Raw genomic sequence first — 15,106 nt, 5'->3', positions numbered from 1 at the left:
CACCTTGTGAGTGCACGTGGGTCCCGGCGGTCCCACTGGCCTAGCGCTACCATGTTTAGACAGCGAAATCCGTCCCCGGGCACCGGCACCTACTCCCAGAAGTCGAGAGAATAGCGGCGCCAGGCACGGTAGGACACCCGCGGAGCCCCGGCGGACCAGGGACACGCGAGCCTACGCGTTAGCATGCTACGGCGGAGCCAACGGCTTCGGCCACGGCCGGGCCGATACTCGGCCCGGTCGCACCGGAAATGAACTGGTTCGACGCCCACGCTGGGGAGGTCGCGGGCGACGGAGATGTATTAACAAATTAATTAATTAATTTGAGACGTCCGATTTCTAGTGTTTGGAAATTTGGAAGAGCTTGGCCCTAGCCTTTCCCTTGCGAGGGCAAGGAGGAACTTAACACTTACCACTTACGCTTGAAGTACACCCTGACCAGCATCACAGGTAGCTTCTGATGGATAGCATTTGTTGACTTTATACCAATGAATTGAGAGAATTAATGAATTAATAGTTCTTTGCATTATCGAGGGCCAATTTTACTGCGCTTTTCAGTAGAATGACTTCATTAATTGCAATGAGTGATGTAAGCCAACAGAGCAAGCTAACTCGGTGATCTTGATATTATCTGAAAGTACATGTTTTCAGCTTTCATTTGGTACATAACATGAACTTTTTCAGTCAAATTAAAAATTTGACCTCTGCCATTTCTCGTGGAATTGCCCATCTATGATGTAAAGATGAACTGATTGGATTATGGCATCAAGAGGTCAAAGGTCAGAGGTCATGTCAGGTAAAATGTGATAACTTGAGAATAGCTGAAGGGATTTAAATCAAACTTGATACAAGTATGTATAATGATGTAATAATGTGGGTGGAGGCATATCGGTCGACTTCGTGATGTGGAAGAGTGTCTTTCTAGTTAATCCCGTGTGCATTATTGATCCCTTGTCAATTTTGATGATGCTTGTACCATTGAATTGCTTTTGTTGCTTATATCCTCCCCCTTGTAGCCTCGTCCTTATAAATAAACCGCCTCGTTGTTGATTGTGCTCGCAATCTGTCTGTGCCTGTCCTTTCTTCTATTGGTCCAGCACAGTACACCTGTGGTGTTAGTCTGGGAGGTTTTCTACCACAACGAATTAATTGGCTCCAGTCCATGTCTGATGTCCACTGGCAGTTTTTGCAAAGCTGCATCTCATAAAGATTTAAAAGATAAGAGCAGTGCATATCGAGGGCATGAGACCCGGTTGGAAAATGGGTTGGAAAATGACGTGACCCAAATGTAAACAATAATTGGACTGGGGACCCTTGGGAACCTGGTAGATTGATTGGCACTGCTCAGGTCATGGAGTTATCCATGCCCGATTGACTCAGGTCCGGGGGAAACCGAATCTTCCCCTTTTAGCAAGCCCCAGAACCTGTGGCTGCAACAATATATATGTATATACTTGCTCTTTATTTACTATACGATTTTCTAATTATCAATCTCCATTTGCAGGTTTCAATTCAACCCTGTTCCACGCTCTTCTCGCACCCCAAGGAAATGGCCTCTTCTTCTTCTTCCTCTGATGTGGGAGTTATTTTGAATGAACTCACATGCCCAGTGTGCTTTGAACTCTACAAGGAGCCCATTTGTTTGCCATGCGGCCACTCGTTTTGTCGTGTGTGCCTGGAGACATCCTGGGAGAAAAGGGAAGAGGATGCACGTTTTGTTTGTCCAAATTGCCGTGAGGTTTTTCCAGGAGGAGGTTGAGGGCCAAGATGCAGAACATGGTGATGTGAATGTTAAGGAAGGAATTAAATCAGGGGGCAGTGAGAGTTACTGTGAGCTTTGTAATGGAGAGGCAGCCAAGAGGTGTGTACCTTGTGAGATCCTCTGCTGTGAGAAACACCTGAAGCCTCATCAACAGAAAGGGCACAAACTGGTGGATCGGGAGTGAAGATTGAGGAACTAAGATGCATTGAGCACGGAAAACCAATTCTACTCTATTGTAAGGATGATGGGAGCTTGATGTGCGTCACGTGCACAGGTGGACAACATCGGGACCACGACGTTGTTGGTGTGGAGATTGCTCATGCTGAACTAAAGGTGAGTAAATCAGTGAAAATGGTTATTGTATGTATTATATCCTTATTATTTTTGGTTATTTAGCTGAAATACAGTGCATTCAGAAAGTATTCAGACCCCTTCACTTTTTTCACATTTTGTTATGTTGCAGCCTTATGCTGAAATCGTTTAAATCTATTTTTTCCTTCATCAATCTACACTCAATACCCCAAAATGACAAAGACACAACAACAACAACAACATGTATTTTAAGGCCATTTTCCCTGCTAGAGCGTGGGTTAGCCAAAAACAAAATATGACAAAATGACAAAGAGAAAACAGGATTTTAGAAAGTTTTGCAAATTTATTAAAAAGAAAAAACTGAAATATCACATTGACATAAGTATTCATACCCTTTGCTATGACACTTGAAATTTAGCTCAGGTGCCTCCCATTTCTCGTGATTATCTTTGAGATGATTCTACACCTTGATTGGAGTCCACCTGTAGTAAATTCAATTGATTGGACATGATTTGGAGAAGCACACACCTGTCTTTATAAGGTCTCACAGCTGACAATGCATATCAGAGCAAAAACCAAGCCAAGAGGTTGAAGGAACTGCCTGCAGAGCTCAGACAGGATTGTGTCGAGGCACAGATCTGGGGAAGCCTACAAAAAAAATTCTGCTGCATTGAAGGTTCCCAAGAGCACAGTGGCCTCTTTGATTCTTAAATGGAATAAGTTTAGAACAACCAGGACTCTTCCGAGAGCTGGCCGCCTGGCCAAACTGAGCAATTGGAGGAGAAGGGCCTTGGTAAGAGAGGTGACCAAGAACCCAATTGTCACTCTGGCTGAGCTCCAGAGATCCTGTGTGGAGATGGGAGAAACTTCCAGAAGGACAACCATGACGTCATAGGTCACATGGTTTGGCGGCAATGATTTTTTGAAGAATAAAACTGTAAAAAGCCACTCCTCCAGAACGGCTGAACAGATCAAACGGAAACTTCAAACATATGTTCCCCGTGCCTTGTGTATACACTGCTGCCCTTGAATAATTCATACGTCACATGGTTTGGTGGCCATATTGGATTGAACAAAAATATTTTAAAAGTTCTACCTCTTGAACCGCTTCATTGATCGATGTGAAACTTCAAAATAATGACGTAGTCGCAAAGCAGATTGGTCTTACGGTCTGACAGCCAGAAGTTATTGTTTGAAGAAGAAGAAGAAGCACCACTTTATTATCTTCTCCAGCCATGTGAGCTTTCAATATATCTGTTAATTATGTTCTGTTTGAAGTCAGTGGCATCCTGTCTATTAATTATGTAATATCGGAATGTACCTTTCGACACTTTGGACTGCTGAGACCCATTGGACCTTTGAAGAACCTTTAAGACCCCATGAAGACCATCAAGACCCCAACATACCCTGAAGATCCTTAAATACCATGAAGAAACAGAGGACCCCAAGGACCCAAAAGACCCTGAGGAACGGAAAAGACCCAAAATACCCTGAAGACTCCGAAGATCCAAAAGACCCCAATGACTCAAAAGACCAAAAAGACCCTGACGACCCAAAAGACTCCATGGATGTGAAAGACCCTGGGAACTCCAATGACCCCGAGGACAGCCTCAATAAAAATATATATATTTCAAATACAATACTGAATTCAGTTTTATGAAGAGGATGTCATGTGTCACGCGTGTCTGATGAAAGTGTGGTTGTACAAAATCATGAAAGAATGTACAAAAACACCCCACAAAATACACCTCGCAAACACATCTTGGCGAGGGTCTGCGATCTCTGATTGCTCTTTGTTGTTTTAATGTCGCCTTTTTCAACTTCCATATGTAGAGTGGGGCATGGGGATATAACCGTCAGTCCCCCACGGGCCTAGTTTTATATGACGAAGGCTCGTGTAGAGGTCTGAATATTTTTAACTTTCCGATTGACCATTATCCATTTCTGTGCAGCTTGTTACATCATCGTAGCGGAATATTCCTCATAAACGTGAGATTTCTGGGAATGAGTTTATCAGAATTATTTATCATGTGCTGTTGTTGATCATTCACCTGTACAAGACGTGACGGGAAATGAATAAGTTTTTTTCAGGTGACCATCTGTTAAAAGGTGAAATTGTTGATTTGTTGATGTGACAAGGGTTCTGAGTTCACCAAAAGAAGTTTCTTTTGGAATAAGGAAGAATGTTTACGGCCTGAGCTACTTACAATCCTCGGACTTAAAGATGAATGAAGGTGAAATAAAGATTCATCATCACAGAATTTTCATTTAAAAAGGTGTGTTTAAATAAAGCAGAGATGTTGGTAAGTCGTTTCCTGCACCCCAACTATAAAACTTACTGAACTAACTATCTTTGGAATATTTCAAATCAGTACAAATCAACCTTTCCTGATCGCCAGCTCCCTGAACAGATCACAAATTAACGCTCTGACTTACAGAGGGCACTGAATCAGTGACACACCTGCACCCCCAGCAAATGGTACAACCTGTAGAAATGTGCTCCATAAGAAAGAGGAAGAAGAAGAAGAAGAAGAATTCATTTTGAATCACCTTATACACTCTGAATATACACTTATACTTATACACTATACAATATACACTATACATATAGGCTATACACTATACACTAATACACTAATATACACTTATAAAGTTATACACTTATACTGAATAACCTTAAGCCTGGTGTTAGCTTAGCGGTTAGGGTGCGGGCTTGGGAACCTAGGATCCTGGGTTCGAATCCCGGTCGATCGCTGAATTAACGCCAGGGGGGTTGACTCAGCCTGTCATCCTTCCGAGGTCGGCAAATTGCGTACCAGCTTGCTGGGATGAATGATCACGGTGTGTACCCCAGCCTAGAATAGGTACACCATATCCCTGCGCATCGTAAGAGCGTGACCAAGGGTTGGCGTGAGGAAGCGCATCCGGCCATACGAAACATTGCCTCAAACAGGGAACCATGATTGTCATGGGGCCTGCAAGGCTAACCCCCGCTCTCGCGGGGAAAATGGCCTTAAAACGATCATTCATTCATTCATATTCACTCTATACCTTTCATGGTCTATCCCCTATATTACAAGACCCTGTGTATCACATCTTGGACAAACCACTAAGGTATTCAAACCCAGTTAACAGGTGATCCATCTATCATCCAGACCTCAATTGAGGGGATCTTCATCTTCTTCCCAATCGGAAAAATCCCTTGGATTAAATTCGTATTTTTGTATCATATCAGCGTACAATATAAAAATCCCATTAAAACCACATCCTGAAAACAGTTCAATCCCAGACAAAACTTTCTAAATGGTTCGATGTTTGTAATTGGACATTTTAGGTTTTCAAACATTTTCCAGCAATTTAAATTACAAAATATATCGATCTTTACCTTCACATCAACATGTCACGATGACGTTAAGTAATGTCAGTGCAGCTTCCTCTGATATAATTATATAATTATTGAAACTAGGGCATGCCCGTACTATATCTATATCTAAAATTATATCCCCCCCCCTCTATTTACATGAAATGGTTTGGTCCAAAGCGAACGGCTTGCGAGTACGGTGACAATCCCCCCCCTCTATTTACATGAAATGGTTTGGTCCAAAGCGAACGGCTTGCGAGTACGGTGACAATCCCCCCCCTCTATTTACATGAAATGGTTTGGTCCAAAGCGAACAGCTTGCAGAGTTTGGTAAAGAAATCGCCATAGCGTGCACAAAGCGCAGGAAAGCGAAAGAATCGCAAATTAGTTTTAAAACATAGTTTAACGCCAACATAGCGGCAACATAGTTTGCAAACGTGAAATAAATGAATACGCTCTCAAATGTGCCATCCGAGGCAGAGTGTGTTCGCCACGTTCGGCACACGGGATAGCTCGCTGCTCTCTGATTGGTTGAATCGTTTTTTGGACATAGCTCGGTAAGTAATTGTCCGATTAATATGAAACCTTGAAAAGGCACATCCTCGGGTCCCCAGCAATATACCTGGCAAGTTTAAAGTATATCGGACCCGTGGTTGTCGAGAAACAGCGGTCACAGACAAACAAACAAACACACAGAGATTACTGGAATTATAGATAGATGTAGAGTGATGTAATCATGACTGCTTCAGTGCTTCACCAAACATCGACCTTCAAGATAGCTGGGACTGTTTTAGTGGTTAATGTCGTCCTGGGACTTTTTCTCATACAGCTCTGGAGTTAAAGAGAAGAGAATATTTATAAATTTTAATAAAACTCCCATCACATTGACTGTGCTTCTCACAAATGTATACTCCATACATATAATTATAACCCCATCATATCGCATACCAATCCTCTTTGCAAATGGAAAGGCAAGAAAACATTTTCAATCTACAGGTTCGGGGGTTCAGGGTGGGGCGAAGACCCCAATTCTCTCTTTGTAAATGTGTATCGTATAGCATCACCCGGTGTTAGCCCGTATTACAAATCATCTTGTATCTTCTAAATTCCTTCCACACAAGGTGCCGTTACCTCTGCTACTATTTATCTAATTTTGTGCAGGATGTTCCTTTTTAATCCACCACAGGTTCACGATTCTTCATTCTGTTGTTTCTTTATTTTGTGCAGGATGTTTTGGCTGCAAAGTATCCTCATGTGTCACAGTCAATGCAGAGCGTTACATCCCAACTACGGCAGGTTCAGGAAGAGGAAGATCAAACAGAGGTGGGAATCATCAAGGAATGGGTGTTCTTGAAAACATGGAAAGGGTCATGTCCCCCACCTGGTTCCCCATTTTAAAAAGGAATGCAATCTAGGGAGGTGCTCACTCACACCTTTATTTCTCTTCGAATAAGTCATCGTTGTTTTGTGAAGGAATGTATGATGATAATTTTTTTAGAAGTGAACTAACGAACTCTGCAAAAAAAAAAAAAAAAAAATGCAGCAAGGGAACAATTATTTAGTCAATGAATTATATAAATAAACAAACAAACAAACAATCCGACAATGGTATGTATGCATGTTTGTGTATGTGTGTGTGTCAGAGTGAACGACTTGCCCAATGTGTTCCTGTCACAAGTTTTGTCGTTTTCGGGGTACCATGGGCAGAAAATGTGCAAAATAATTCCTCCATTCCCAGAAATCTCCCCCCTCCCATCCTTCCCTTTCATCCGGCACCCTGAGGATGAGGAGACAACACCTAATTAGGGTGTATGTTATTATTTATTTGGCTTTGTGGGCACCTTTGTAAATATAATCACTTCTGTCTTTTAAAAAACCAGGTCCTGTAATAATACTGTTGCGGTTTTGAAATAAAGGTTAATTTCCCCTCTTAGTTAGTTACACCACAACATGAAGCCTCGCGATAGTTCAGTTATTTCTTCGTAAATGTAAGCGTAGTCCTTTCCTGTGTTTAGTTTTGTGTTGAGTAGGCCAGTGAGATTAGGTGTTCTTTTGGCACTTTGCTTTGATGCTTTTGGTTTAGCGCTGAAATACCACGCAGCAGGCCTGAACAAGTCAACCGAGGCCGAAGGAAGGCGGGACAGGGGGGAGTGACCAGTAAGCAACGAGCAGCCAATCAGGGCTCGTGGGGAGTGGCTTACCACTGCGGCAAGTGGCGGGGTTTGGAACATTCGGGTAAGGTCGGGGAGGTGCCATTTAAGGTCCTGCCCCGAGCCCATTAACCAGAACAACGAGAACGTATGAGAACGCGGCAGATGAGGAGCAGAGCACATGAGATCGCACGAGAACGGATGGCACGAGAACGAGAAGGCAGACGAGAACGCGAGTGGAGTTGAAAAGCAAATTGAATTGCCGTTGTACACGAACTTGCCCCGTGCCCTGTTCCCCGTGCTCTGCGCTGTATTAATCGCACGCTGGAAAGGACGATCCGCGCCGGGCCACATACTCGCCGCGAGGATTTCCTCCTGCCTGCCTTCACTTGGGTACGTGCCGTGAACATCGGAGAGCCATGCTGGGCGCGCTTGGCGCGTGAACTTCTTTTCCTCCATCTCCGCGTGTATATGAGTGGGCCCATTTGTCTGGGGATAAGTTAAGATTGATTAAGCTCTGCTCTGTGTCCCCTTTCCTTCTACAAATCCTTGTATAGTGTAAATCAATTCTGTTCTTCCTCTGATTTGACCATCCTGTCACTTCCACCATTGGCTTCGCATGGTATGAATAAAACCGCTCGAATCGGGTTCCAATAAAAGCAACAGCATGAGTCACGTGATACGCATTCCGCTCAGGCGTACTCGATTAAGCGTGGCTCGTGCGAGGCTCAATCCCCGCTTTCATGGCAGCGTGGGTACCAAAGGTATGTGCGAATTTGTCCCAAAACCCTTTTTCACGTTTGCCCAGAAGTGGCGATTCGGTCTCGCGGACCCGAAGACCCAGGGGGGAAAAGGGGTTTAATCCCCCTTTTATAAACGGGAACGGGCTTCGGGAATCCGCAACAATACCAAATGTGAATAATAAATAATTACCAAAATATATATGTAATTTGTTGGATGTTTGTCTGTCTGTCTGTCTGTCTGTCTGTGTGTGTTTGTGTTTCTTTGCAAAGACAGCTGTGCCGACAACCACCAAATTTGGCACACAGACAAAGTCCGACCTGTGGATTGTCCTCATGGTATTTTCATCCACCACCTTAGCCTTTAAAGACCTCCAAGACCCTTTTTACATGCTTGAGAGATTAGATCCCAAAGACCCTGAAATACACTTAAGAATACTTTTATTTTGAGACCCTTTCAACACATTTATATTCCTTCACCCTTTCAACCTGTTACGTATACCCTTTAGACCCCAATAACCTATAGACCTTTACACTCCCTAAGTCACTTGGACTTCAACACCATTTGGACCCCTTACACCCTCAGACAGATTAGACATATTGGACCCTTGACCATTTATAGCTTTAGCCCACTTGGACCTTTTTAGGCCCTTTTTGCATGCTTGAGAGATTAGACCCTTTTGACCCTTCAGACACTAACTATGATTGGAATATACCCTTTAGACCATCTAGAATCTTTAAAGCACACATCACATAAACATCTGTGGACTTCTTGAAAAACACAGACGATACTTTTCCAGTAAGTATCGTGCAAACTCGACCCACCCAGAGGGAGGGTACTCTGCTATATCTAATATATAAAGAAAGTTTGTTTATTTGTTTGTTTATGGATTCGGACCTTGTAGGAATCAGTGCGACCAAACTTTATATGGCCTCCTCTTTCATCCAGAGAAGGTCGAGGGCTATGCTTGGATAAAAAATTGACCCCCGATAATTAATTGACCTACAGGCGTCATTTGGGTCTCATGCTTATACACTGCCTGAGATTTTCTCCCTGGAGTCATCAAGTAATTTGTATTGTGAAGATCGTATGTTGAGGTTGCAGGGAATTGTTGCTGACAACACAAATTCAATTATGAGAGTATTTCATTGAATTTCTTCATGCAACACCAGTTACTTTAGCTTGCACTAAAATAACAAAACACCAATTCATTATATATATATATATATATATATATATATATATATATATATATATATATATATATATATATATATATATATATATATATATATATATATACATATATGTAGACTTGGCATTTAATATGGAATATTCTTTTGTGGGGGTGAACTTACTTTTCAAGATGTCTTAGAACCAAAAGTTCATTGGAATTATGTTGAAATTATTCTAGATTTTGTTAATGTGACCTTTAAAAGAAACAAAAAACACATTTGACATTTCAAAACAAATAAATTGATCCTTGAAAGTGATGTAAACTGATATCGAACTCAATTCATGGACAGTACTGAGTTAAACTTCTGTACGTTTTCCAGAAGTATCTCTTTAAGCAATACGCCTCGGTCCCCCGTCGGGGAAGTGATGTGAGTTGACAAAGTGGAAGACGCAGAAAACATGCTATGATATGATATTTCGCTCACAAGGTTCAGACATACATGGAGGCGGCCATCTTGGATTTTGACGTGGCGATCCAATTTTCAATAGCGTTCTTCCTCGTGCCTAGATACACCCACACACCAGATTAGAAGTTGGTACTTTAGTCAGGTTCACGAAGTTTTTTCGTTCAAAATTTTGGTAGATTAGCAAAACTATACATTTCTGGAATACTCAGAGCATGAGGAACCCAAAAATTAATGTTTGCATTTGCATAGACACCTTTGCGAAAATGACCCTTAGGACAGTGATGAAGATCTGTAAAAGCATATTCCTGAACGGTGTAGACCTAGTAGATTCTGTGTATAGGACTTATAGTTCAATCTGATAATAACAAGGCTGCTTTCTTGCTTTATAAACCCATACCTATAACTTCAAAGGACTTGCAATATCATGTATTATGTAATACAGTTATATCACAAATATAAAGACAATGGTTTTCAATTACCTTTGTTTGTTGCTTTTCTATAATTCTGAGCACTATTTTGAGGCTTTTATTGGATTCCTTAACCCAGAAAACATAGGATTAGCATATTTAATTAAGTTTCTAGGTTGACTAGAAGCCGAGATAGCGCAAAATATGTATTTTATGGCGGCCATTTTGAAAATCCAAAATGGCGGCCATGCAGGTGTCTGTGCAAATGCCAACATTGATTTTCGGATTCTCCATGCTCTGATGATTCCAAAAATGTACAGGTTTGCTAATCTCCCAAAATTTTGAACGAAATTATATTTGTTAACATAGTGAACCTGTCTCTTCATCACTGTCCTGAGTGTCATTTTCGCAAAGGTGTCTATGCAAATGCAAACATTAATTTTTGGATTCCTCATGCTCTGAGTATTCCAGAAATGTATAGTTTTGCTAATCTTACCAAAATTTTGAACGAAATTATATTTATTAACATAGTGAACCTGACTACATCGCTTCTTTTTCAAGATATTCCGCTCACAAGGTTCAGACATACATGGCGGCGGCCGTCTTGGATTTTGATGTGGCGACCCAATTTTCAATAGCGTTCTTCTTTGTGCCTAGATACACCCAAACACCAGATTAGAAGTTGGTACTTCGCTTATTTTTCAAGATATTTCGCTCACAATGTTCAGACATATATATGGTGGCGGCCATCTTGGATTTTGACGTGGCGACCCAATTTACAATAGCGTTCTTCCAGATGCCGAGATACACCCACACACCAAATTAGAAGTTGGTACTTCGCTTATTTTTCAAGATTGTGTTATGAATTTGGTAGAGCAATATCTAGAGCTAGGTAGATCTGAATAGGTAGGTATTCGGCTGTCGTGACAGGGACTCTACATGTAATAAGTTCTTGATGTTTAGGCGTTTGTCGGGGTAAGATGTATGATTGTGGATCTACCTGGAGGTCCGAGTGTTAAATAGTGAGGGATTAAAGGTAACGCCCTGTGAGTCTCACCTGGTAGTCAAACCTCCGTCCATTATGGCACTGCAAACCACATAAACATTAGTTAGGTCCTTAGCGCAACATTAAATAATTCCCTTTCCCTGACATTGACTTCGTAATAAATAGACAGGAAACCAGGCCAAAAACACCGCCATGGTTGGCCGCCGCCGTTCGCACCTCAAAGGCCCACCAACCTCGCGTGTTACGTGTTACAAAACGACCGCGGGGGGGGGGGGGGGGGGGTCGCGGACGGGAGATGTCAGGAGTCGCATGCCGCAGAGGGCGTGACCTGGGCGAGTTGGGAGGCTGTGATTGGCTGAGGAGTGCGCCAATGTGACGTCATCGGCCACCAATATATGCGACGGTCGGTCGCCATTTCGGGACACACGGGGACACCAGCCATTTCAGGCAGTTGAGTTCGTGGCAGACGCAGGCAGACGCAGAGACACAGTTGGTGGAAAAGCTCCCCGAAGGCAGTTGGTGGAGAGTTCGTTCACACACCGAGCACACCAAGCCCACAGAGCACGCGGCAGTTCGCAGCAGTTCGTTGCAAGTCGAGCCCTCCGTTGAACCATTGGTGCACGGGCCTTGTGGAGATCGTCCTCGTGTGAAGCTGCTGGCCACGCGTCGGACGCGTGGTGCTTGGAGCGGGGCCTCGTGGAGCTTGGAGCGAAGGACCTGGTGGTGTGCGATCGGGCCAAAAGGAGCGGTGTGGACGGCCGCCACCAAGACAACCAAAAGACAGATAAGCCGCATCCGCGTACATTTGAACGACGTGACGTGTTATTTTTGTATTCATAATCTCCCTCGTATCGTGTTTGCTGTCAGTCGTGTGGGGACGTCCCGATTTAGAGTTATTAGATTTACCGGCGCGGCTTTTTCACTGTATTACTATTCGATAATAAATCCTTATATTATTTTCTGTATATATATCTGAACGCAGTTTTCCTGGGTGTTTGATTTTAATAGGTAAGGTTGCGGAGCCTTTGCTGCGTGCGCCATTCCGCGCGTTTAACTTTGTGTTGAACTTGAATCCGCCATTGAGTTTTCGCCTCGGGAGTTAAAGTCTCGCAAATCGGTCATCCGTAACTGTGGTGTTAATCACGGTTGCGTAACAATATTTATCTCAAGGTTCAGATGTACATGGCGGCGGTCATCTTGGATTTTGACGTGGCGACCCAATTTTAAATAGCGTTCTTGCTTGTGCCTGGATACACCCACACACCAAATTAGAAGTTGGTACTTCGCTTATTTTTCAAGATATTCATCTCACAAGGTTCAGACATACATGGCGGCGGCCATCTTGAATTTTGACGTGGCGACCCAATTTTAAACAGCGTTCTTCCTTATGCCGAGATACACCCACACACCAAATGAGAAGTTGGTACTTCGCTTATTTTTCAAGATATTGTTACAGACGCGGCTTTTAGATGTTATATTGACCGAGCGGTGGTGTATTTAACCGCGTCCGAACAGTTACTCCCCGATTAAAACCCGATTTCACCCGACGTTGACCAGATCGCCCCACGGATATTCAATCGGGAAATCTCTAAAGCGATCGCAAGAGAATGAAAAAGAAGAAGAAGAATACGGAGGAAGAACAGATTTATTATACGCACACAAGCAAAGGATGGAAGAAACAGTGACACAGCGAATCCTTAACTTACACTATTCATTTTTACTTAGCCCCAAGACAAACGAGCAGGACAGGACGTTCACACTTACACAGGGGATAATGCAGGCAGGTAAGGCTTGAGATGGAGGCAAGGTCGGGAGGCCGCCGTTCGCAATTCCTCGCGGTTTTGGCGGGAAACCCTCCGTCGCGTATCCACTGCGGGAGACGCCACGCGCTGGTTCGGCACACCTGCTCCTTTTCTTGGGGTGGGGCCGTCTCTCTCCTTTCAGCGCGTCTCTCCAAAGCTGGTTTCCTTGCCGAGTACCTCTCCTCTTTGGCTTGGAGCGTTTCGCATCTCACCGCCTCTCTTTGGTGCAGCCTCTTTGCTCCTCTCCCAGGGTCATCTCCAGCTCATCTCTCCAGTCATCTCCAGCTCATCTCTCCAGTCATCTCCAGCTCATCTCTCCAGTCATCTCCAGCTCATCTCTCCAGTCATCTGGCAAAGCAGTCCCTTACAGTCGCTTTTATCACCTCGGCCGAAATCAAGCCGCCGGCTCCGAGGGCACGCCTACCGGGTCGATCACCGCGGTGTTGATTGGCTGTTAGGGCCGGTTCACTCCTTCCCTCTTCTGACGAGGTGGAGACACGCCTTTCTTCTCCAACCTTACCTCGTGGCCAATGGTGGTTGAAGAGAAAAACCGACCAAAATGCGGAAGGCAAATGGAAGGGAGGTTTTGGGGAAATTGGAAGGGCCTACGCTTATTTTGTTTGATACAATGCAAAGTCAATCTAGTGGGAAAACACATACTTAGCCTACATGGAATAAGGAAATACACTATTTAAAAGATACTAGGGCATGCCCGTACTATATATAAGCTAGGACGTGCCCGTACGTGGGTGCCCGTTCCTTGCCAAAAAAAAAAAAAAAAAAAAAAATTTGTGTAGGGGTGTGTGTGTGTAAACATCCTAGGGCGTGCCCGTACGTGGGTGCAAAAAAACATGCGTGCAAACAACAACAACAAAAAAAAACTTTGAAACCACGTGGCAGTAACGACCACAGAACCCCCCCCCCCCCCTCTATTTACATGAATGGTTTGGTCCATTCGCAACGACCACAGAACCCCCCCCTCTATTTACATGCAATGGTTTGGTCCAAAGCGAACGGTTTGGTCCATTCGATGTGATTCGATGATTCGATGTGAATGGTTTGGTCCATTCGCAACGACCACAGAACCCCCCCCCCCCCCCCTCTATTTACATGAATGGTTTGGTCCATTCGCAAAGCCAAAGCGAACGACCACAGAACCCCCCCCTCTATTTACATGAATGGTTTGGTCCATTCGCAAAGCCAAAGCGAACGACCACAGAACCCCCCCCCCCCCCCCCCTCTATTTACATGAATGGTTTGGTCCATTCGCAACGCCAAAGCGAACGGCGAACGGCTAAATCGCCATAGCTCGGTAAGTACTTGTCCGATTAATTTCAAACCTTGAAAAGGCACATCCTCGGGTCCCCAGCAATATACCTGGCAAGTTTCAAGTATATCGGACCGGTAGTTGTCGAGAAACAGCGGTCACAGACAAACAGACAAACGTACAAACGTACAAACGTACAGACAGAGATTACTGGAATTATAGATAGATATCGTGACCTGCGTGTATATTCCATGCAATTAACTAGGACGCTGACTGTGACCATTATTTACATTAACAGTGTGGTACCGTACGTTTGTAACGTTCACATTGTAACGTTTTCACATTCGTTACACTTCCTCCAAAATTGTTACACTTCTCAAATTCGTTACACACTTCTCAAAATCGTTACACACTTCTCAAAATCGTTACACTGCACCCCCCTTTCTTCAGGTCCGTCCTCGGACCTATTAAACTTTAACTTAGTGTGACACGTAGGTGTAATTCCCTCTACAATTAACCTGACCCTGAGTGTGACAATTTTAAAACACAAATAAGTATGTCCCCCTATTGCATTGCATCCTGTCTAACAGACTCAAGCCCACAGCTAACCGAATTACGGAATTATTCTCAACCTATACATTTACGGTGGGGAGCATTA

At 43.6% G+C, this 15,106-nt stretch overlaps 1 protein-coding gene across 3 annotated transcripts in view; it reads left to right on the top strand.

The window, feature by feature from the left end:
* Positions 1–15,106, top strand: part of LOC137417942 (E3 ubiquitin/ISG15 ligase TRIM25-like) — a 78,235-nt gene that overhangs the window by 27,514 nt on the left and 35,615 nt on the right. For all 3 annotated transcript variants that reach the window (XR_013621926.1, XM_078770569.1, XM_078770570.1), the window contains 2 exons: positions 1,502–2,092; positions 6,660–6,755. Coding sequence is in view for 2 of the 3 variants with exons in the window: in XM_078770569.1 (XP_078626695.1) it covers positions 2,015–2,092; positions 6,660–6,755 (174 nt within the window). In the remaining variant the exon portion in view is untranslated. The remainder of the gene's footprint in view (positions 1–1,501; positions 2,093–6,659; positions 6,756–15,106) is intronic.

The sequence above is a fragment of the Myxine glutinosa genome, chromosome 1 (assembly GCF_964187855.1).
Source record: "Myxine glutinosa chromosome 1, kmMyxGlut1.1, whole genome shotgun sequence".
Classification (NCBI taxonomy): Eukaryota; Metazoa; Chordata; class Myxini; order Myxiniformes; family Myxinidae; genus Myxine; species Myxine glutinosa.
This window is presented reverse-complemented; position numbering and strand designations above follow the sequence as displayed.